The sequence below is a fragment of the Zonotrichia leucophrys genome, chromosome 1 (genome assembly GCF_028769735.1).
Source record: "Zonotrichia leucophrys gambelii isolate GWCS_2022_RI chromosome 1, RI_Zleu_2.0, whole genome shotgun sequence".
NCBI lineage: Eukaryota > Metazoa > Chordata > Aves > Passeriformes > Passerellidae > Zonotrichia > Zonotrichia leucophrys.
Window position 1 is genome coordinate 18,911,821 of NC_088169.1, and position 21,771 is coordinate 18,933,591.

The following is a 21,771-nucleotide window of genomic DNA, read 5'->3' on the forward strand; positions in this document are numbered from 1 at the left end:
GTAGAGGGGTGGAGTTTTTTCTTAATTGTGCTGAACTCCCTGAGTGCACACTTAGCTTTTTGTGGGCTCAAGAAAGACCTGTAGAACACTTGAGCGGCGTTGTTTGCTGTTCACAGCGGCGCTCTCAAAGGCTTTGCAAAGCGCAAAAGAACCACTGCTTTCGACATGACTGGGATCCCAATCGCTGCAGCTGGAGAGAGGGGACTGGAAAAGCTAGACTGGAGAAGTTGCTTGGCACATATTTAGTCGATGAGTTAATTGGACACTCTCAACGTGGGACTTGTTAATGTCCTGCTGCTTTCCTAATGAGGATATCTGCTGTTGCAAAGAATACAGTGATTAATTGGGGACCATTTAGTTAGTGTCTTAACTGAGGATTTCATGACTAGTGTCTTATGTGTGAACAGAGACTACATTTGCAATTCAACAGGCAGTCCAGCACTGTGTGACAGAACTGAACTGGTCCAGGATCTTTCCAAAGTATAGTTGAATTACACTAGAATGAGAATTTTCTGTCTTGGGGAAACAGCTACAGTCGTCGTGACTTACAAGGTGCTGAAACCTCAAACAGTGAATTTCAGTACCTCATACGAATCATTATTGTGATGCTTTCTTTTATCTCAACATTTTGACTTTTGAGTTCAGTGGGCTTTTCAAAAAGTTGATGCACAACTGCCCAGCAATCCATGAGCTGCTCTAGGAGCAATGTATGGCAGAGCCTGGGGCCCATGGTGCTGGTTTTCCAACCTGGGATACTGAGATAAATGTGTGGCTTAGCTGTGGCTTAGCTGTGCTGCAAACTCCAGTCTGATTTTGGCTAACTTGGTTCCTGGCCCTGAAACCTTGAGCTGCAGGAGTCTGTAGCAGTCTGTACTCTGGGATGGCTGTGCATTCACTATCAAGCTGAATACCTATTGCATGACTCTAGGGAATAATTAGTATGCATGCCTCATGGTGGTTCCAATGGTGCTCATATGGTTTACTGTTCAATAAAAATACATACATAATTGCATGTGTTTTCTTCATATACATATGAATATGCACACATACATGTTTTCTGCATGTGTACATACACATCTGTGGTTTATGCATGGACTCCTTTGTGACATTCTAAGAGGATTCTTCATCCTTGTCCTTCCCCATGTACCCCCAGTATGCAGTGTGAGGTACCCTTCTATAATGAGTGCCCCTGGTTCCTTTTTGGGGAGCTGTAGGCTTTTGCACTTCTTTTTATTTCCCTGCTTTTTTCCATGCTTTGTGAAGAGACTGGACTGAAGCCAAGACTGAATAACAAAACGAGCACTGAATAGATGAGAGATTGTAGGTGGGATGCTGAAGTCTATGCGAAGAGTGGGAGGGCAATTTTAAAAATCAGAACTGGATGTAAAGTTAACAGAGAATTGTCTGAGTAAATGTGACTTTGTGGAGTAAAAGGCTAAGTTTGTGTCAAGGCTGAACTCAGTGATGTTTATTTATAGACAGAAAAAAAGAAATCAACAGGTAGCCTCCCAATGCCAGGCCTGTGTCAAGCTCTTGTGTTTTGAGATGGAACAGCTGTATTAACAGGAGTATATTATAATGATACCTTTGCTGCCTTCTAAATTGCTGGCAGAAATAGCTCTTCTACAAGTACAAGAGGCACTTCTACTTGAGTGCTGGCAAGTGTGACATAAATATCTAGGATGCTATTTCAGTATGTCCAAGTATTCAGAAGCTCCAGTTAGTTTCCTGAGATGGCAGCAAGCTTTGACAACAGTATTGGAGAAGAGGGTTCACAGCAAAAGCTAAGTATGTTGGATTGTCTTCAAAGTGCAGAATTAAGGCAACAAAGACAAAAGGCTTGAGCATAATTTTTTCCTGCTGCACTACAAGGCAAAGGCATGATAGCTGAGAATCTCCCTTCAGTTGTGATGGACAGAGGGAGCAAAAAAAAGTGGTTATGTGTGCCAAAGTCAAAATGTAGCCCTTAAAATTCTGGAGGAGCATTTGAAGTACTGTTGATGGCTTCATGTACTAGTCATGAAGTATGTGAGGATCTTGCCCCTGATGAAGAGAAAAATTTATGGAGATTGGGTAACTCAAAGGCTTGTTTTGCTGCTTCATTGTAAAGTTAAAGCATTTGAAACCTGCCATGCAGTACACTTGTAAAAACTATGTGTGGAGCTGGAGTAGAAGCTGAGGACAGCCACTGGAGCTGGAGCTCTGAACACCTGCCTAATGAAAGTTCCTCCTGGGGGACATGCTAGGAAGTCTTTGCTTTCATTTTCTGTATTTCCATGCTCTTTCTACTGTAGTCTAAATGGGCTCTAGTTTGTCATCATATTTTTTTCTGGCTTGCCAAAAGGATGGTGCTACTCCAGGCAGCCTCACAGGAGAGGGATGCAAGAAGTGATGTTGATTCCGCCCTATTTTGTTTTCATTTTTTTGCCTTTCCTTGGAAGTCTTTGGGATGGTTGAGAGTCCTGTATTTTGTCTGTCAAGAGTTTTCAATTATTTTCCCCAGATTTTTCTTTTTTAAATACAAGTTTCTAAAACCCAGGAAAATGTTACTAAGGCCCTTAGATTAAATAAATAAAATCCATCACTTTTAAAAATTATTTCCTTTTGTGCTGTTGACTGCCTTTCATAAGTGGAAATGAAAGGAATTCATTTCCCACCTGCTTAAGAAGACATCAACTTTTTATTTCATTTTGACTTTCATTATAGTTCTTCAGGCTGTTTTCTTTGGTAGACTTAGCATCTCTACAGCTATCTTTGAGACTAGAACTTGATGAGACCTAACTATGGAAAAGCCATGCAGAACCATCTGCTCACTTTCTAAGGGACTTGTTTTTTCCTTTTGTGTTCCAACTGAATGTTAGCTGTTGGTGTATGTTCTGGCTCTGGGGTGTTTATTACCTTTGATTCTCAGCCGTGGCTGTAATGGTAGTGGTCTAGCTGGAAACAGGCAGGCTGGACAGAGAGCTGTACGTACCCCCACAAGTGAGTGACATCTCCTTTGCCTGCTGCTTGTCACCAGGCATTTAGCTTGGCAGCAGTCATTGACATCTTCATGAGGCTTTGTTAAGGGAGTCACAGCACTGGCATCTTCACGCTGTTAAGGTTTGCTTACCCTCCTGGACTTAGCTCCATTGGTTAACTCAGTGATTTTCTTTGGCTGCAGAGATAACCACTATCCATGCTTAAGCCTTTATTTTTGCCTTTCCTTACAGAAATTTGAGACTGAGACCCCCTAAGTGCTGTGCAGACTCATGTCTGTGTTTTATACTGTGGTATAAGTGCAGAGATTTTCCACTGTTATTTGTTAATTTGGATTCCATATTCCCAGTAACCTAGTATATCTGAAAGAATGAACCCCAGTTTTTAAGTTTTTGTAAGGTACTTGCAAGATCTATGACTCCTGCACAAGTGAAAACTTGTCATGCTTTGATTTTATCCACATGGAAAGTTTGCCTGCTTTTGCATAAGTATTTGGATTGGGTTTTATAAGCAAGTCTTTGGTAACTGGTTTAAAGCTGAACATGAGCAATTACATTGCACCAAGTGGCTTCACGTGTATTTGTTCTTTCTCTTAAATATTAAAAAAAAAGTTTTCTACAAGTCATCTTTAAAATTAGTTGTTTGGACTATGTGTCAGTCTTGTTTGAAGGACAGTCTCTGTATTTTAACTTCTGAGTCTTGGATCTCATAGATAATCTCAAATTGCTCTTCAGCTATGTGAGAACACTCTATTACAGCTCTGTGAAGCCTTTGTAGAAATGGCAAGTGTGTATTCATCTCCTGAAAGCTTGTGAAGAATTTGCTGTAGCTTATGGTAGAGCTTCTCAGCTTGCAGGAATGTAAACTAGATTCAGTGACATTAAAGATAGATGTTCAAAAGAAACTGGCACATGAACAGAATAGGGATTCTAATGTATTTTTTAACTTCTGCAATTGTGCTATTTTAATTGACTGAGCAAAATGATTAAATGTGTGGTTTGGGGTTTTTTTTAATACCTAGATAAAATAGATTTAAGTCTTTTTTTAAAACTATTTTGCAGTAAATGTGACTTGGTCTGCAGTGTCTTCACATACTTTCCTCCACTGCTATTCATCCTGAGGTTTGGCAGTAGGCTCAGAGCTGTGCTTTAGCAGCAGAAACCCTTGCTGCTCAGCCCCTCTCCTCATTTTCACTTTTATCTTGTTCTGCAAAAACAAAATGCTGGGCTGAACTTCTCAAATGTAACTAGCTCTCTGCCCTGTTGCTGGTTATCTAAATCAGCTTGGTCTGTACAAGCAGGTTTTTACTGAATATCAGTCTTAAAAGTTTTGGGTTTTAAAGATTTTTTTCCCTTTGTGGCTTAATCTTGTGCTGTGTTGTCATAGGCATAAACTTGATGTCTCCCAGTCTCATCACATATTATGACAAGGATGTATCTGTTTAAGGGAGGGAACATTGAATGAGACAACTTGCTGGCTGAGATTAATGCTTGAGGCACAAGATCAGCACCATGTTAGCACTGGAGGAAATAGTATAGTTTGTTTTATTTGCTGTATTTATCAATGATGGTGTAAAAGTTTGAAAATCTAGAAATTACTTAGAGCTTAAGTGCTTAAAACCTGTCATACATTGCAGCAATCCAGAAAATAGTAACAAGGGAGGGTAGAGAATTTTGCACTCATATATCACTTGGAGCTTTTAGGGGATGGTAGGTTGGTAGGACTAATGCTTTTGAAGGGTTGGGCTTGATGATTTTTGAAGTGCTCAGTTCAGGTTCTTGTGAATTTGATTCTGGTATTGTGCACGGATTTTTCATTGCCTGTTTGGGGAAGGGGTTATTCTGGGGAAACAGTTGAGGAAATAGTTTCCCAGCCTGTTAATTTTGAGTTTCTGAAACATCATAAACTCTGAAGTCCTGAGCCTGCCTAAAATTCTGCTCACCAGTAGGAAAGTGTGCAGCTGTTTGAAGGAGTAGATCTCACTGGTAAAGAGGGGAGGGCTACAGTCATGGGCTTCCTCCAGGGACAGTCTGTAACCACAGGTTATGTCTAATGTGTTTTCTGCTTAAATAAAGGAAATTCCAGATTATGTTTGTATTTTCTGTGTGTTTATACTGATAAGTGCATTGATATTGCACCACTTGAATTAGGTTACGAACGGGCCTTTTGTAACTTAGGATAGTCTGAAGGGAGGTTTCAGCCTTTTAAGGTTTTAGACCTTCCAGTCTAAAAGCAAAGATCATTAAGAAAGAGAGATCTAGACTCTGACAGAAGTACCAACTGCACAATGAGGCGTTCCAAAAAGAGAATTTTATGTCAGAAGCAATCAAGCGCTTTGACCAATTACTAAAATTTATGTGACTTTCAGCAAGGAGAGTGTATTTGGTATGGAGTTTCAGTCTTACTGATGTTAAATGGGGAAAAGCCCCACTCTTCGTAGAACCTTTTCTTTGTGTAATCATTATACCAACAACTTTTAGTAATGGTTAAAAGAATACAGCAAACACATCAGCCATGCTTTTACCTTTTGGCTGATTGTTTCAGGGAGTGTGTTTGCAGTGCGTGGTCTTGCTGGGGAGGGATTTCAGTCTGTGTGTGGACTGCTGTCTTGGCACTGGAGAGGAAGGTGGGGGAAGTACACCTTGCCGCCTGGGTTGAGGTCTCTGCCGTGCCACTGATTTGATTGCTTTCAGGAACCCAACCCCTTGTCCCACATTGGCTCCTGAGGATACTGCATACCATCTACAAATTACTGCCATCATCCTGCTTACACAGAGGTCTGCTGAAGTGGGAGCTTCAACTGCAGACTGTTCCTGGACTCCAAGGAAGCATTTTAGGCAAATGCTTGGCATCAAGATTTATACTGTGATACAAAACCTTAGGATATGACCAAGACCTCCTGGCAGCTGTGCTGAAGCCTGAACTCTGAGCAGTAATGCCCAAAGCAAAGCAACAGCTGTGTTGGCTGAGGTGAGAGAGGAGGGTTTGTGCACTAATTTCTTGAAAGAGACGAGAACCTTCTCTAATGGTTGGGTCTGAGGGCTTTTGTGCTTTTCACTTGACATCTAGAAATAAAAATGCGCAGCAAAATTATGGGTTGTACTATCTTCAACTAGAAGAGACTAAATTGCATCTACAAATCTTTGGACTGCTTCCCTCTTCCCACTCTCCTCTTTGAATTTGTTATAGGGAACATGCAGAGTGTAGGTTTTGACATCCCCAGCATTTGCTGAATCTGCTGTGAGTCTTTGCAGGCTGCAGAACTGGCTGCAGTGGCTGGACCACAAAGGCCATTACTCCACACTTACTCCACCATCCTACACACACAAAGGGCTGCCTTTGGGCGCTTGTGCCCTGTGCAGTGTGTTGCACTGTAAGGCATTGAGACAAGCAAAGTGACAGGCAAGGTTAATTAGCCTCAGTGCAGCCTTAAATGTGTCAGTTGTCCTGGGTTTTGGGAGGGGAACAATACTCCTGTGTGGTGTAGCCCTGCTCTGTGGCTCCCCAGCACAAGAGTGGGCTGGGGACACCTAAAGTCACCTCATACAGTGCAATGCTGGCATGTCTTGAGTTTGTTGCTCCTAAGTGCAGTTTATTTGATCATGTTGCAGTCTGTCTGGATTTGGGGAGTGATCAAACGTGCTGAACAGCAGCTCTGTGCTCACTCCCAAGCATGGCTTTAGGTCTCTAGTGGCAGACCTCCTTTTAAAGCCCAAGTTGTGTTTTCTTAAACATTTTATCCTTTAGAGTGTTGCACGTGCATTTTAGCTCACTTGAACTAGCTTCCTGTCTCCTTGCTTGGATATTTTTTCTTCTTTTTTTCCCCCCATTGTGCTCACGAGTCAAACAAAGAATTAAAATTTTCCATGTACGTACATATATATGCCCGCTTTTGCTTTTATGCTTCTCTCACACAGTCTTTTACCGTGGGTGAGCGGATCTCTCAGCAAAGAAAGCAAACAGAGAGAGCAGACCCATCACCCCCCACCCCTTGAAAGAGCAGAGGGCATGTGGAATAAATCAAAATGCAAAGCATAATAACAAGGTCCCATGGGAAAGGGAGCCGTGTGATTGTGTGCCGGCGTGCACTCCCCTTGGAGACGGCGGCCGGGGGGCTCACCTCACCGCGGCCGGGGGCTCCTTTCTTTCTGCCGTGCATCTCCCCTCCCGGTGTCACCACGCCATTCACTACCCGGAGAATTGATTAACGTTGGTTGGGAGACGGGAAAGCGGGGCAGAGCGGAGGGCAGGAGGAAGGGGGCGCGCTCGGGCGGTGCTGTCCCCGCGGTGTGGCACGGCGAGGCACAGGATGGCTATTTTATAGCTGGGGACCCTGGTGACGTATAGCTGAGCGAGCTGGCACCGCTCCTCGTGGACCAGTCAGCGGAGCGAAATTGAAGCTGACAAGACTTTTCTGGCATTTTGGAAAGGACTGTAATCTACTGTAGAGGAGAACAGAGCCGCTCAATCACCGCCGCTGTAAATAGGAGACGGAAGGGAGTGAGAAAGGAGGCGAAGAGAAAAAGTGCTTGCTGGGGGGGGAGGGGGGGCGGCATTTTTGGTGGATGGTATGAAGCCAGCCATGGAAACTGCAGCAGAGGAAAATGCAGAACAAAGCCAAGAGAAAAAAGGTACCCAGGGGTCTAACAATAGCCTGTTTAAATCTTTTCATTCAGGGGGCTTAAAGAGGTTTAGGCCAGTTTTGTCACTTTTTCAAATAGCTCTTAAACAATCATCACTGCGTCTTCGGGCTTTCAGCCGTCCTTTCCTGCATGGCTTGACAACAAATTAATAGAGCATCAACCTTTCTGTCTGCGTCTGTATTTGCTCTGAATCTGTCCTAACCCTACCCGAAATGATGCTTGCAAAAGAAGTCTCGTTATTGCTGCGTCTTTGACAGATTTTGGTGAATTTGGTTTACAGAGGTAGCGTGTGCCTGTGTGTTTGCATGTTGTTTTCGGAGCCGTGATCTGGTGTTTTCATCGAGACTAGCCATCTAGCGAGGCTTTGCAATGCAGTGTGGGAGACCTAGGTTATAGCAACATATAATAGATTATAATGTCACACAACCTTCGTGTAGTGAGCTCCATGCCAAATGCTACTCTTATTTTTAAAATTCCCTTTCTGTGGTGTCATATGGCAAATTTTACTTTGGTAGCTATCTGCCTGCACTATGGTAAGGGAGAACAATGCAGTGAGTTTTGCAACATTAGATTTCAGGATGTGTTGATCACTGAGAATTGCTGCTTAATGGAGAGAACAATTCCATGGTAATGGTTCTGTTGTAGGGAGATGGCAGCGCTGAAAGAGAGGTGCTTCATCCATCCCAGCTTTACAGGTTGATTCTCTTTGGTCTGGAGTGCTGAACTTCAGAGCATAAATTCAACTCGCAAGGGATATTTTCTTTCTGTGTTGTATAATTTGTGGCAAATAACCGTTCCTCTTCAGTGTAGCAGACTACTCTACAGATCATAGCAGTTTGTTGGGGTTTTTTTTTACTGAATGGTACAACAGCAACAAAATTATTTAAATTTCCACTGTCTTTTTACTTGAGCCATAGTACATTTTTTAACTTGTTGTGTATCGTTTATAAGCAATCTGAGTATCTCATGTGAGTATCTCATAGGCTTAAGCAGCTGATAAACAACTAGTGCATTTCCCCAAGCAGAATTCTTTCATCGATTGTTAAGCAGTTCAGATATAAACACGATAAATCCCGGTAGTGTCCAGTAACAGATTTTGTTTTCCTGCTTTGAATCTGACTGCTGCTACACACTTCATATAAAACAAGCTTCAGTTTCAAGTAAATGAAATTTGTCAAGTGATTAGACATAGTACTACATAATCCCTTAGGGATTTCACAAAAGGAGGTCCACTGATGAGAGATTAAACTCCGAAAGCCATTAGTGTATGTGGACAATAACCCACCTCACTGCAGATTTTGAGTAATTAATGTACAAAATGTCCTGAATAGATTGACTATAAAACCACCTAGATCATTCTTCAAAAATTACAGCAATTCTTTCTTCTGATTGAGGAGCTTTTTTTAAACCAATGGAATTCATGTTACAATGAACACTAAAGAAAGTTATCTGCATGCATTAGCAGCTGCGCAAAACAAAATTTGTTGCTGAGTGTGTTTATGATGAGTTTATGGCTTCCCTTTTGTTTTGGCAAGGATGAAAGAACAACATGTAGAACAGTAAATCTGCTTCCAAGTCAAGGAGGTTGATCTGTTGCTTTCATCAAATGCAAGCAGGGAGCCTCCTATCCCAATGTTACCACAGTTTCTTATTTTTTTCTATGATAATTTTATACTTTGGATGTGTTACATAAGTATATGTATGTAACACTTGTGGGCTTTGTTCCTGCTGATTCTCTGATTCCTGAAAGTAGCATACGGTCTCTCACAGTATGCTCTGTATTTCTCTTCACTTAAATTCTCAATATGCTTCACAGCAAATTAAAATGCAGAAAGCTGAAAGTCCTACTCCTAATTTCTATAGCAAAACAAATAGACCAGATCCCCTGCAAAGTTACTGCTGTGAAGTGGTCATGGAGAAGACGTATTTGGTTTTGAGGGTCAGGTTTTCCAAAGTGCTAAATCTGTCGAGTCCAGTTGGGTTTTCAGATGGGCTCAGCAGGCATCACGTAACTCTCAAATGTCAGAATTTTTCAATAGGGCTCTTTCACCAGCAGCTCCAGTGGAGGAAAATGGGCTTTTTCTCTGTGTAAAGAAACTCGCAGGAAAATGCTGCTGCTTTATTTTGGGGTACAGAACAGAAGATTTCATTTACTCTCTGGACCACATCTCTTACTTGTTATGGCTCACATGCTTGCCAGCCTTGCAACATTTTCTTCCTCTTCAATCCCACCTGGACTTGGTAATGGCCATCCTTTATGAGATGCCCTAGATCCAGTTAATTCAAGGCAACTGCCACAGCTTGAAGCAGCTGAAGTCCTATCATAGGGTCTTTCAACTCTTCCTTCTAGAAATTAATTGCAAAGCCTAAGGAGATAAACCACCATCTGAAGGGGTTTGGGAGATGCTGCTCTTGCTAGGACTGAGCAAGGGAAGATCGTGAGCATTCTGCTTTGGGTACTCAAGTTCACACTCAGTATGCTTTTCACTGCCATATTCTGGGAAGGTATCTGCATTTATCTAATAGTAAATCGTGCTTTTAAGCTAAGAGGTATTTTCCCTTAGCCAGAATTTTAAGCTGCGTGTTTCTGAGGTGTGTTTTCAATGCAAGGACCTTCTTGATGATGTGCTGTAGTTTTGTGGAATAAATACTTGGAGGAAGTTGGGCTAGGACTATGTGCTGTCTGTGTACAGGCCTCCCAATATTGGGAGAACCCTGGAGAGCAATGCTGCTGGAGCCCTTGGCATGAGCAGCGAGGTCTGTTTTCAGTTTGAGCACCCAAAGCAATCGTATGTGAGCACTGGTGCCACACAGGTATTGGGTTGTGTTTCCCATCTCTGGGGCAAGTGTGGCCAGCCAGCTGTTTTGGACTGCTGTGTAGCTGAGACAATTTGCACAAGCTAATGTGCTTTATGAATAGTTACAGATTGATAAATGAAAATTGTTGAAGATTATTTAGACTTTTTAAATTTCCTAAACCGTATAGACCTAAACCATGCTATCTTTTAATAATTTTCATGAATCCCCTGCCTGATTCAGGCAGCAATACTACCCAGCTGATGGATTCAGTGTTTATCTGACATTTGTTTCTCTGCACCCAGATGAGTGGCTGCTGTCCCAGTTTTTTTAATTGGAATTGGAACAACCCTCATGTTGATGGAGATAAGAAATAAGTCAGCTTTATGCTGTGTATCAGCAGCCCTTATCAGAGGAAAACACCATGAAAGCTGAAGCAAAATGTTTAACAGATACTTTGCAGGGCTGCAGGACAGATTGGATGCATTTTAAAGATGAAGGTTTACAAATTATTACAAATGACAGGGTTTATCTTGCAGGCATTAAATTAAATCAGAATGCGAGGACTGGGCAGGCAGATTTACTGAGGTGGAATAAATAAGAAAAACGAAATGCCGTTTTGCATCAGCAGTGAAGGATATAGATCCTGATACACATTAGCAGAGACAAGAAGTTTCCCTTTTCATTTGACTGTGAGAAATACTACCAAGTTGCAAAATAAAATAAAAAAAAGAAAAAAAAGAATATAAACCCCAACTGTGGATGACCATGTTGAATTCACCAATTACACACGGGATGGAAGAAAGCCCTGATACTAGGGTTTAGGTTCCCTATATGAATACATATGATGTTCAAATTGCCTATGCTCTGCTGAGGAATAATGAAGACCAGTTTGAGCAGCTGTACCAAAGGTCCCTTTTAATTGGCTCTTCCCTGCTTATGTTCTCTTGATAAAAGAAGACCTTGTGGTTAGTAATAGCTGTGAGCTCTATTATTTTTATAGTATATGAAGCCATATTTCAGGTTTTAAGCTCTAAATAAACAAGTATATACTAGTCCAAAATGGAAAGAAAATACTTTGCTTGTCTTACACTATTGCACACAGTTGTACAGTTGTGTTTAAATGAAGCTGTGAAGTGCAATGTGAGAAAGGAATGGATTGTCGTGCAGTTTATTTCACTTTTAGTAAAGTTATTTTTACATAGTGAGTTTATGACATTTTGATGCATCACAGATGTATTTTTCATTACAACAAATTGAAAAAAAAAAGTATTTTTTTAAAATATGTGTTATGATCATGAACCAAAATTTCCAGGGTACCCACCTAATGTAAGGCTCACACAGTGGTATCAGAGCTGTCAAGCCATTCAAAGATATTTAGTATGCTGCATATTTTTCCCCCCATTTTAAGCAGTTGATTGGTGTTTCAGATCCACTGACAACAATTACTGCTGTAAGCATAAGTCCCTGAAGAATACGACTGTAGGAAGAGAGGTCCAGCCCTGGGAGAATCTGGGACACACGATATTCTGGGGATAATAATTTGGCAGGCTTAGTGATTTAGGTTTTAATGAATAGGATTTGGTTTCTAAATAGGAGGGGGTTGAAAAATACTCAGAGCATGCACTCATACTGGTCTGAACAACCTCATGAAAGCAGAAAACCTAGACATATGTGCCATGGGATATGGTAACGGGGGTGGGGGAAACCCAGATGGCACTGGGTTGTGTGTGCACAATGGATTTTGCAGCAGGAGCAAAGGGGGCAAAGAGGGGGGGAAGACCTCCTTCAGTTACTCTGACCCTTCCCCATTTTCTGCCCAGCCTTGCTCCTTGTCCACAATTCATCACCAGATCATCAGTGACCAAACAACACCTTCTCTTTGCTCTCATGGACTGCTTCATCCGCTGAGACAGATGAATATTAAAATTGTGTTTCCTCTAAACCCAAAAGATAAAGGCAGCAAGCATGAGGATGTTGAGCACTGTGAGTTTGATTACAAGCATGCAGGATGATTCATCCCAATGAATATTGAACACCACGGTCTCCGTCCGTGCCTGCATGGTGTGACATGGAAGCATTGTCAGTTCAGTAGCTGCTGTGTCTGTGCAGGACTGAGGACAACCTGGTTCTGGCAGGAGTCCTTGACTTTGGCTGTGGGTGGAGGATATTGTTACCTAGACCAGGGAATGCAATTAGTGCAGTTAGTTACTCAAAAAGCAAAAGGTAAAAGACACCCTTAAGCCTGTTCCCTTTCCCAATGATTCAGGGTACAGAGTTAAATTCCAGTGGATATGGACTGTGTGCAGCAGCTGTTAAGCCACTGAAGCCTGGGGAGCTTTTGACCTGGTATGGATTTTACATGAGTGGACCTGGGTGGGTCCCAGCAGAGTCACCCAAGATGCTCTTCAGCTTCAAAGGTCGTGCCAGGCATGCACTAAGGGCTACCAAACAGCCACTGCTAAGTGGCTCTTTCCATTGAGCCAGTGCTCAGTGGAAAAACTGAGATTCCTTATGGAGTTTGAACTGCCAGCTAATGAAAGGAGCCCTGTTACTGCAAAACCAGAAATTGCTAATTAAAGAAACCAACTGCATAGAATATTTTCGCTTACAGAAATGATGCTACAAAGTTTACATGATGTCTCTGTGTTTCAGGGTTTGATGTTTGTACAGCAGACAGGTGACTTCACCAACATTCTCCCAGGCTAAGGGAGAAAAGGAGCTGCCTGCTCTGCTGCTCTGAACAAGTGCTTTTTGTGGCCACTGCAGGAGAAATCTCAAACTGTGGGTTCAAGCTAGTAGGATAAAATCTTCTTGATGTGGAAGGTTTGGCTTAGATGCTGCTGCAGTACAAATGAATAATTCTTTTCTTTTTGGAAGTCTTTGCAGCTGGTTATTTTTAATCTTAATTTAAAAAAAAAGAAATCTGAATCTGTTACCAGTGTCCAGTAAGTAGCCTCAAAAAGGCAGGGCGCAGACATTGGGGAGGCAGAGAAGGAGAAGAAGTATGATGTACTAGCGAAGAATTTTGTTTTCCGTTTTGTATCCAATTCCATTTCTATGGCTTTCCTTGTGATCTCCCAAGCAGGATTGTTCCTCTCTAAGCAGAAGGAGATGACATCATCCTGAGAGTGTGGAGTCATTTTGGAACAGTACTTTCAACACATTTTGAATTTTGTTATGCTCATAAGATGTGGAAATTGTCTTTCCTAAGAGGAAGAATGAGCCACACAACACAGAATAATGTCTTCTGTGGAAGATTTACTGATACCTGCTTGCTGGTTTGTGTGTGAGATGTAGAGAGGGGGAAATTACCAAGCCATAAAGTATCCTTTAGAGAGCTATTGATGCTAAATTTATGTAGAAAACCCAAATGACTCTTAGTATTGGACTTTGTTTGCTGATAAAGAAGACCAACAAATTCTTGGTTTTTATCTCTAGATCCAGTATTTGGATTCAAGGCTGAGATTTTTTTTCTCTTCTTGACATATGCAAATGTGGCTGTGCCAAACTCCTCATTGCACAAGCAGCCAAACCATATGAGAGGGACTGGGTCCAGGACCTTCTGAGCCTCTCATAGGCTTGAAATTTATGGCATTTCTACTTCTCCTTCCCCTTGAAATTTGTCTGTAATCTAGTCTACAGTAGATGACAACCTTCAGGTTCTCCACGTGCCCAAACGCTGCTGAATTAGATTTGCTTCAGCCAGAAATGATGGTTGCTTTCTCATTTAGCCCCTGCAGAGGGGGACTCTGGTGCATTTTGAATAAAGGTCTGTCAGTGTCACCCTGAGAGCTTTGACAAGGCCACAGTGGTAGCAATGGGGACATGTAGGCTCAGAAGTGGTTTGGTGCTGTTTCCTGCCTCCTCAGGGGCACAGAAACCCAGTGCCAGTGAGTGTGCCGTGAGTGTGTGAGTGGGTGAGGTGAGTTACTGCGTGTGGGTCTTGTTGCTGGGCTTCCTCTGAAAAGACAAGGAGAAGCAGGACTGCTCTTGAACCTGGAACAAATCATTTTCAACACACTTGGTCCAGATTTTTGGATGTGAGCACAGCCTAGGTGAAATAAAGCCTAGGTGATATAAAAAAAAAATTATTTTTTTAATGTAGTAAAGTATCAGTGCAAACCTCTGTGTTTGCCCTACCTTGACATGAAGCAATAACCTTTTTCTTTGACAGCATTAGAGTATTTTTAAAAAACAGGTAATGTGATTTTCCATGACTTTACCTTCCTTTTCTGCTGGAGCAGAGCTTTTTGTCATGGACAAAGAGAGGGATACATGAGAGTGGGTGGGGGTAAGGAATAGAGGGCCCTTCCTTATGTGTTTTAACTCAAATCCTAGGTAGAGTTTCAGCTATTCAACCTTTCTTAACACCTGTGTGAGCATTTCCCTCTTGATCATCCCTCCTAATCTCTTCCCTTAGTCTGTAAGGTTATGTTGTTTCAGTTCTGAAACTACCATGTGTTTTTCTGGGCTCTTGTTTTTAAAGTTAAATGACTGAAAGTACTGAACTAAGACTTGCTGGTGACACTGACTTTTTACCACCTAAAATTGGCAGTGATCACCAGACCAGAAATGGAAATTGGCAGGTACCACTGGATGTACAGGAGTTCAAGGCCACACCGGTACCATCATGTGCCAGCATTGAGAGGCAATATTAGTCCTTTGGGGATTCAAGGTAAATAAAGGGCTGGGTGAAAGGGAAATGAAGAGTTCAGAAATGGTAGTAGCATAAACTTAATGCTTTGCAGTAGTCCTAACAATTTAAGATAAAAGTTCCTCTGTTTTTCTTGTTTTATTTGTTAAGGCTGTAAGGAGTCTACTTCTTTTTGTATGAATACTTGACATAAATTTGAATTTCCTTGTTAATGCTTGAAAGACAATGTGTGGTGTGAGGGACAGCTTCCTTTTATCTGTGCTCCCAATTGCTTCAAAATTGTTTACGGATGAGATGAAATAGTTTGGGGGTTTATGTGGATGAATCTATCAGACTTATCAGCCACAAATGCAGAAATGACACTAAAGCAGTGACAGCAAATCTGACTCACTGGTAGCCTGTGCTTCCTAGACAATATCCTGTGGTTTGGTTTGCATTTTTCCCTTGCTAGAAGCACTAAATGCATCTGTGAGAGTCTAGAGGAGGATTTCAGGTGAGGCTGTAAAAATGGTTTGGTGATTCTCCATGCCTGTCCTTTCAGTGTCTGGCTTGAGACCTCAAGAAGATCCTATTTACTTTTCATGAAGCCTTATTTTAAGGGTCTGTGGCGGAATTGAGTTTTGAAGCATCTCAGAAAAGCACCTGAAATGAAGCCATGATTGATCACATTAGAAAATTCCAGTCTGACTGATGGATAGCACAGCAAGGGGTGTATATGCTCAGAGACAGCCTTTGCAGCTAGCTCAATCCAGAATTTTCCTCTCTTTATGGAGCTGAGTGACTGAAGCCTGCTTGACAGCTTGTTTGCTGGAGAGGCCTGCCTCCGCATCAGAGACTTTAATAGCAATGCAGGGAAATATTCACCGAAGCTTGCTGCCTCATCCTTCCCCTTCCCATCATATTTTCATACTCTTGTGCTTTAGGATTCAAATGTTTATGTATTTCAAATGGCTTTTTTTCCCCAAAAATACTTAGGTCACAAATTTTGATCTGTCTTCAGTATCAATATTCATTTGACTATGTTTTATGATGAGTTACCTGGGTGACAGGCTTGGGGCTGCTAGAAGACATTTCCAAGCCTCACGTTTAGTACACATGGGATATTTTACACACAAAGGAAACGCTTCAGGGAGTAGTGGTAGATTATGAATGCTGCCTCCCTGAGCTGTGAAGGATGTGGAAGGAGCAGGCTAGATCCTGGTTATCGGGGTCTTGGGCCCCTTCAGCTGTCCCCAGTGATGAGACATGTCCATATGTGCTGGCACAGATGAGCCAGGACACAGAGATGCACAGCCTTCTGTTACAGCAGCTGGGAGTCTGGCACCTAAAATGGTGCTAGAAACCCTTGTTTAGGCAACTGAACCCTTGTCAGTCTGCCTTGGGAATCTTTCTGAACTATCATGAAGGTAAATATGCCTGTCATGAAGGAGTTGAGGGTGAAAGGGTTCTTGGTGATGGTGAAAAGCCCCCCATGCCCACCAAAGCCCAGAAATGCCCGCTCAAGGGAAGATGTTTTAAATGCACTTAAAGAAATTAAAAGTCTTTTAGGCAAAAATGAAACCTCTCTGAACAGGTCTTGAGTAAAACCAACCTGCCAGTGATGGATTAGCCACTGTGAAAATGCTGGTCTTTATTCCCTTAGCTTGCAGGGAAGATGTCACTTCAGTCCCAACACCAATGCCTGCTATAAAACACCTCCCTTCAGCACTGGCCTACAGCTCCCCACTGCTGGGTGGCACTGGCTGCTGTGCTGAGATAACCTCTGCTCCCTTGACAAACCACAGGCTTTCTTGGGTGCCTTTGTCTCCTCTGTCAGTGTCCAAATGGGCATCACTATGAGGGCTCCTCTGTGGCAGTCCTCATGGCATTCACTTCTTCTCCCAGGGTCTCCAGGTACAACATGATCTCACTTCCCTAATTTAAGCTTGAATCCAGCTCTTGAGCAACTAGGGAAGAGTCAGTGTGGGAGATTCACTGCAATGCTGGAGCCAAGACGTCCCCAGAACACCTGCAAGCTTAATGAGCCTTTCAAAATGCTAAAACATTTTTTTCCCAGAAAGCAAAGTGCCCATCTTTTTCTCTAGAAAGAGAAACTTTGCAGTGGTTGTTTAACATGAGCTTAGCTGTAGGCCCAATTCCAGGTTGTGTGGGTGTTGTTTGCTTTATGGAATTTATTTTTCTTTTTGAAACCTGCTTCCCCCAGATGCTGGGAGGTGTTTCAGCTGCTCTGTGAGCACATAAGGGCATGTGAAGGTGGAGTATCTCACTGAAACCGCCTTACTGCTCCTTTGCTGAAACAGGCTCAAGTTTTGGAAATAATGTGGGGATTCAGCTGGGGAAATAATAGCATGAAAGCTGTTGCAGAACAAAGGACTTCTACAGTTACAGTTCAGTTCTCTCACTGCTCCTCTTGTTCCATAGTTGAGTGAATGTCTGGGAAGATCTTCACATATTCAGTTATCTCTTAAATTGAGAATTTACCTTCTGAATCTGAGATCTGCCAGGCTGGAATACATACACACACAAACACACACGTGCACAATGCACAAACACACGAGTTTTGGCCCTGTTTTGAGCTCTAGGGAGAGAGAGGTTGTGTTTCTTGTTTGCTTCTTTATAGCTTAGGGAGGAGTCAACTGGGGAGGCGGTCAATAGCGGTGGCTGGAATCCAGTGAGGCTAAAGTCTTGCTCTCCTGCTGGGTGCTGAAGGCTGGTGGAGGGTGAGGTGAGTTACAGCTGGTTAAAAGGTGGAGCTAAGAGTTTCAACTCCATTCTTCCAGGTAAGATATTCACCTTTGATTAAAGTAAAAGTCGGCTTTCAAAATCACGTCAGCCAAGATACAGGTGGGGGTGGAGGATGGTTGGATCAAGGAAACTCCAATGTCCTTAAAGATTTCCACAGAGCTAAGGAAGTCACTCATGAAACCAAAATGCTTAGGTGCCTTTGTATTTCTACACTGAGCTTGTCTAGACCTTCAGGCATTTAGGTATCTTTGGCAGTTTGCCTGTTACTTCATCTCTTTTACCTTTCTGCCTTGAGTTTGTGCAAAATTATCTCCTGGGCTGGCACCTTTTGAAGCAGCAGTTCCAGTGTGTTGAACTTCCCAAGTGTTTCTTCAAGGAGGAAAAAATAAGGGAAGCAAGGGCTGGAAGGCAGAAAGAAGGGAGGGTCTTCAGGCCTGTTGAGCAGTGAGTTGTTGATGTTTCAGCTGAGAGTTACAGCCCCAGTTTGGACCAGAAGCTGCCCATGCTGGTGCAATGTGTTTGAACTTTGAGCTCTGCATGCCAATGAGCATTTCCACATGCTCAGGCTGCACTGAATCCCAAAGGTTATTTTGGGTAGTAAATGCTAGAACAAGTCTCCAGGAGAAATAACACCAAAGCATTTATCAATAATGCCTGATCTGTCCCTTATGTGAGAAGTCTATTTTTCAAATCACCAGCTTAATTTTTTTCCTGCAGAAGTAGCTTAGAGCTAAGAAATATCCCTCAAGAATTCCCACTGAAACCTGTTTGAAGTAAGGCCTTTTCCAAGGTATAAATTAGGTATTTTTCTTCTGCTATGGATTCCACTATTTCATAGGCCAAAAGTAAAACAGAGAAGACATGAAATAAAATGAAGTCCTGCCTGACCTCTGTCCAAAAGCAATAAAGCTGGACAAGAGCAACTCTCATCCCACCATCTCATGGGGCAGCAGTGTTCCTCCTGTGCACATCTGACTCCTTTCTCTCATACAGCAAACAGCAAACAGCTGGGATGGGCACTTGCAATAAGGATAGATGTAGTGATTCTTGCTCTGAGGATTTTACTGCCTGAAAAAGATAACTTCAGAACACCTGTGAGCTTAATGAGCCTTGCAGAGGTTGGAATGATACAGATGGGGAGTGTGTTTATTTCACTGAATCTGAAGAAGGTAAACTAGATAAGGCATGTAAAAACACATTTGGATAATCTGTCTTTGCATGAAACAGGTTTGGGTCCAGCAACGGGAGTGCAATTTTTTTCCTGTAAGAACTGCTGATTTGGGAAGAAGAGATTTGGAGGGAAGAAAACAAAAAGGTTATGATTACTGCTATCTGTTCCTAGAGTCTTCTCTGCATCATTTAACACCATTCAGAAGAAACAAATCTTGCCATAGTGAAACAGCCCTTTTTCCTGTTTGAACATCATTTTTTCCTTAGTGAGAGAAAAAAAATAGCTTTTACTGTAGATAATATTGATAACTTCTGAAAGGCTGTTTGGTTTGTTTGAGCTTTTTTGTTTGTTTGTTTGTGGGGTTTTTTGTTACTCATGGTAGAAGAAAAAAAAGTGCTTGATTTTAAACCTGTGCTTACTGTATTTTTGCAGACAAATTCAGGAAGCGCTTGATATCGTTTCTCATAGAGTACCACAGCAATACTCTTTTGCTTTGTGGATTTGAAGAAGGGTCTGCTAATGGTTCCTCCAGGCTGTGAGATGCTTATTCTTAGTGTGCAGCAATTCTCCTGCATTCTCTGTGTTGGTTTCCAGCACAGGAGGTGTGAGGACTTTTAGTTCTCATCTGCACAAGAATATGGAAGCATCTAACTGATAACAGAGAATAAATACCTTCTCAGAAGAGGGGAACTAGCTGTATGACAGTGCTGAAACCAAATATCTTGTATCTGTATCGAGAACAACTGGAGAAGTTACAATGAAAGCTGATGATCTTCAGAAAGGAGCTACTTGTTCTTCAGGTAGCTCTTAAATAGTAGAGGTTGGGGTGAGGTTTACTGGATGGACCAGGCTACCCCAGATCTCACAGGTTTTTACTTGAAAGAAGCATCTTGTGCTGGCCACTTGGAGGGATAACAGAGGTGCTCCTGCTGCATTTCAGGTCTGATCCTTCTTGGCAGCCCTGATGGCAGTGCTCTCCAAAGGTCATGTCCCCTCACCACAGGGACTCTGCTGGCTGGGAAGGAGTTATTGATTAATAACCCTGGAAAAGGGGAATGCAGATACACTGGGGAGATTATCAATCTGGCTAGACTAAAGTGCATTTACATTAAGTTTTCTGGCTCTTATGAGTTAATTTTCAGTATAAGTTAATTTCACAACTTTTTATTTGTGTAGTACAAAAAGGCAAAATTAGGAAATAATGAAAGGAAGTTTCTGTGGAAGAGCCATAAGTGGTTTGTGGGAAGAGAAGAAAGGATTTTCGCTATTTGAGTTCATTGCTTATTTAATCTGTTTAATGTTAATCCAGTGGTGAGTGAACATTTATTCTAAATAGTAACAGCAGTTTTTGCTTTGTGTCATGTTTTGTAAATCAGCAAAATTTGAGAAGAAGAGGAATGAGTAAGGATAGAGTGTGGACAGAGACTTCCATGTGATTTAATGCTGAGCCTTTTCAATTTAGTCCCTTATTAAAGTGTGGAGATAAATTTGTCACAGGCGTTAAACTTACGCTTGTAAGATGAAATATTTTATCTTATTGTGTTGTTACCACTGACCCTTGGCGGCAGGTGTGGGTGACAGATGTGAGGAGTTACCTTATACTGGCTTAGTCTCATGCAGAGAAGAAAGAGGTAAATTCCAATTTTACTTCTGAAGTATTAGCCTATTCCCACATTGCTCACTGATTCTCCTGTGGCTGCCTATCATGCAGCAGGTAGGAAAATGTACATCCTAGCATGCATAAGCCATTCAGAATGGAAATTTTCAAACATACGGTGGGTGGCAGACAGTAAAATTGACAGTTGCTTTCATTGACATAAAGTTCATTTTCTGACAAAAATCCGTGGTGGTTTAGGCCTCCAAGGGTATTATTCATGCTTGCTATTGGGTAGTCTTCCACACTGGGGAAAGCAGGAGGTAAATGTCAAGTACTGAGTTGTCCTCTTACATTTATTTGTGAATTGGGAGTGATGCTACCAACACTAGGCTCCTGTGGATGTGTAATAATGAGCCCGATTTAGTTCTATGGCTGCATTTAAGATGTTATCTAGTGCTTTCATTTAAGGTCTTATCTGGTGCTTTTTTCCCCTTGGATTTCTTGCAACCTTCCTTTTGTCAGAACAGTTCCGCCCCATGTGCTCCCTGAGCTGTGGTGCTGAAGCCAACAGAGATTGTGGTTCTGTGGTGGAACATGAAGTGCAATTTCTGCTGTGTATTAACTGGGCTGGTGTCTGACATGCCAGCATTTCTAAAAATGTGTTACACAATTACAGGAAGTAAGTGACGAGGAGAAAATGATGCCCATTGCTTTTATTTTTCATGGGAGAGGAAGAAACCAAACTTCTAAGGAAAAGAAAGTGGGAACTAACAGCTACAGGATCCTGGAGGTTTAGCTCCCTGAAATTGAAAACTTTTCAAAGTTCCTTTCAGGTTTTCTTGGCTCTGTGTTATTTTGTTCCATAGTGACCCTGACTATGGGCCGGTGGTTAGAACCTGAGATGCATTGAGGCACTAGTTCAGCCTAGGAGGTGTGTGGAACATTAGACAATAGGCTGGTTTTCTTTCCAAGAGGTGTGAATATTCTTTCTTTACAGCATGTTTTCCATGCTTTGCTTTGAGGGAGAGCTTTGTGAACATCAACCTGTCTCAGCTTTTCAAGTCTGGGCTTCAAGAACTGATGTGTTATGTTCCTAGAGCAAGCCCTAGGAATACTCAAGGAAGCTACCTGATCCTATTGCATTGTCTTTTGTAATTTCCAAAACACAGATTTGACCTTAATA

The 21,771-nt window shown here is 42.1% G+C and overlaps 1 protein-coding gene across 7 annotated transcripts in view; it reads left to right on the forward strand.

Annotated features, from left to right (window-relative positions):
• Window positions 1-21,771, forward strand: part of GPM6B (glycoprotein M6B) — a 106,925-nt gene that overhangs the window by 67,108 nt on the left and 18,046 nt on the right. Inside the window, exons 1-2 of one of the 7 annotated variants that reach the window (XM_064708277.1) lie at window positions 7,288-7,610; window positions 14,977-15,096. The exons of 2 other annotated variants lie outside the window; for them this stretch is intronic. In XM_064708277.1, coding sequence (XP_064564347.1) covers window positions 7,550-7,610; window positions 14,977-15,096 — 181 coding nt within the window. In that variant the 5' untranslated portion in view covers window positions 7,288-7,549. Of the gene's footprint in view, window positions 1-7,278; window positions 7,611-14,976; window positions 15,097-21,771 lie in introns of those variants that run through there. 4 more of the 7 variants (XM_064708295.1, XM_064708287.1, XM_064708305.1 and 1 more) reach the window with 4 other exon arrangements.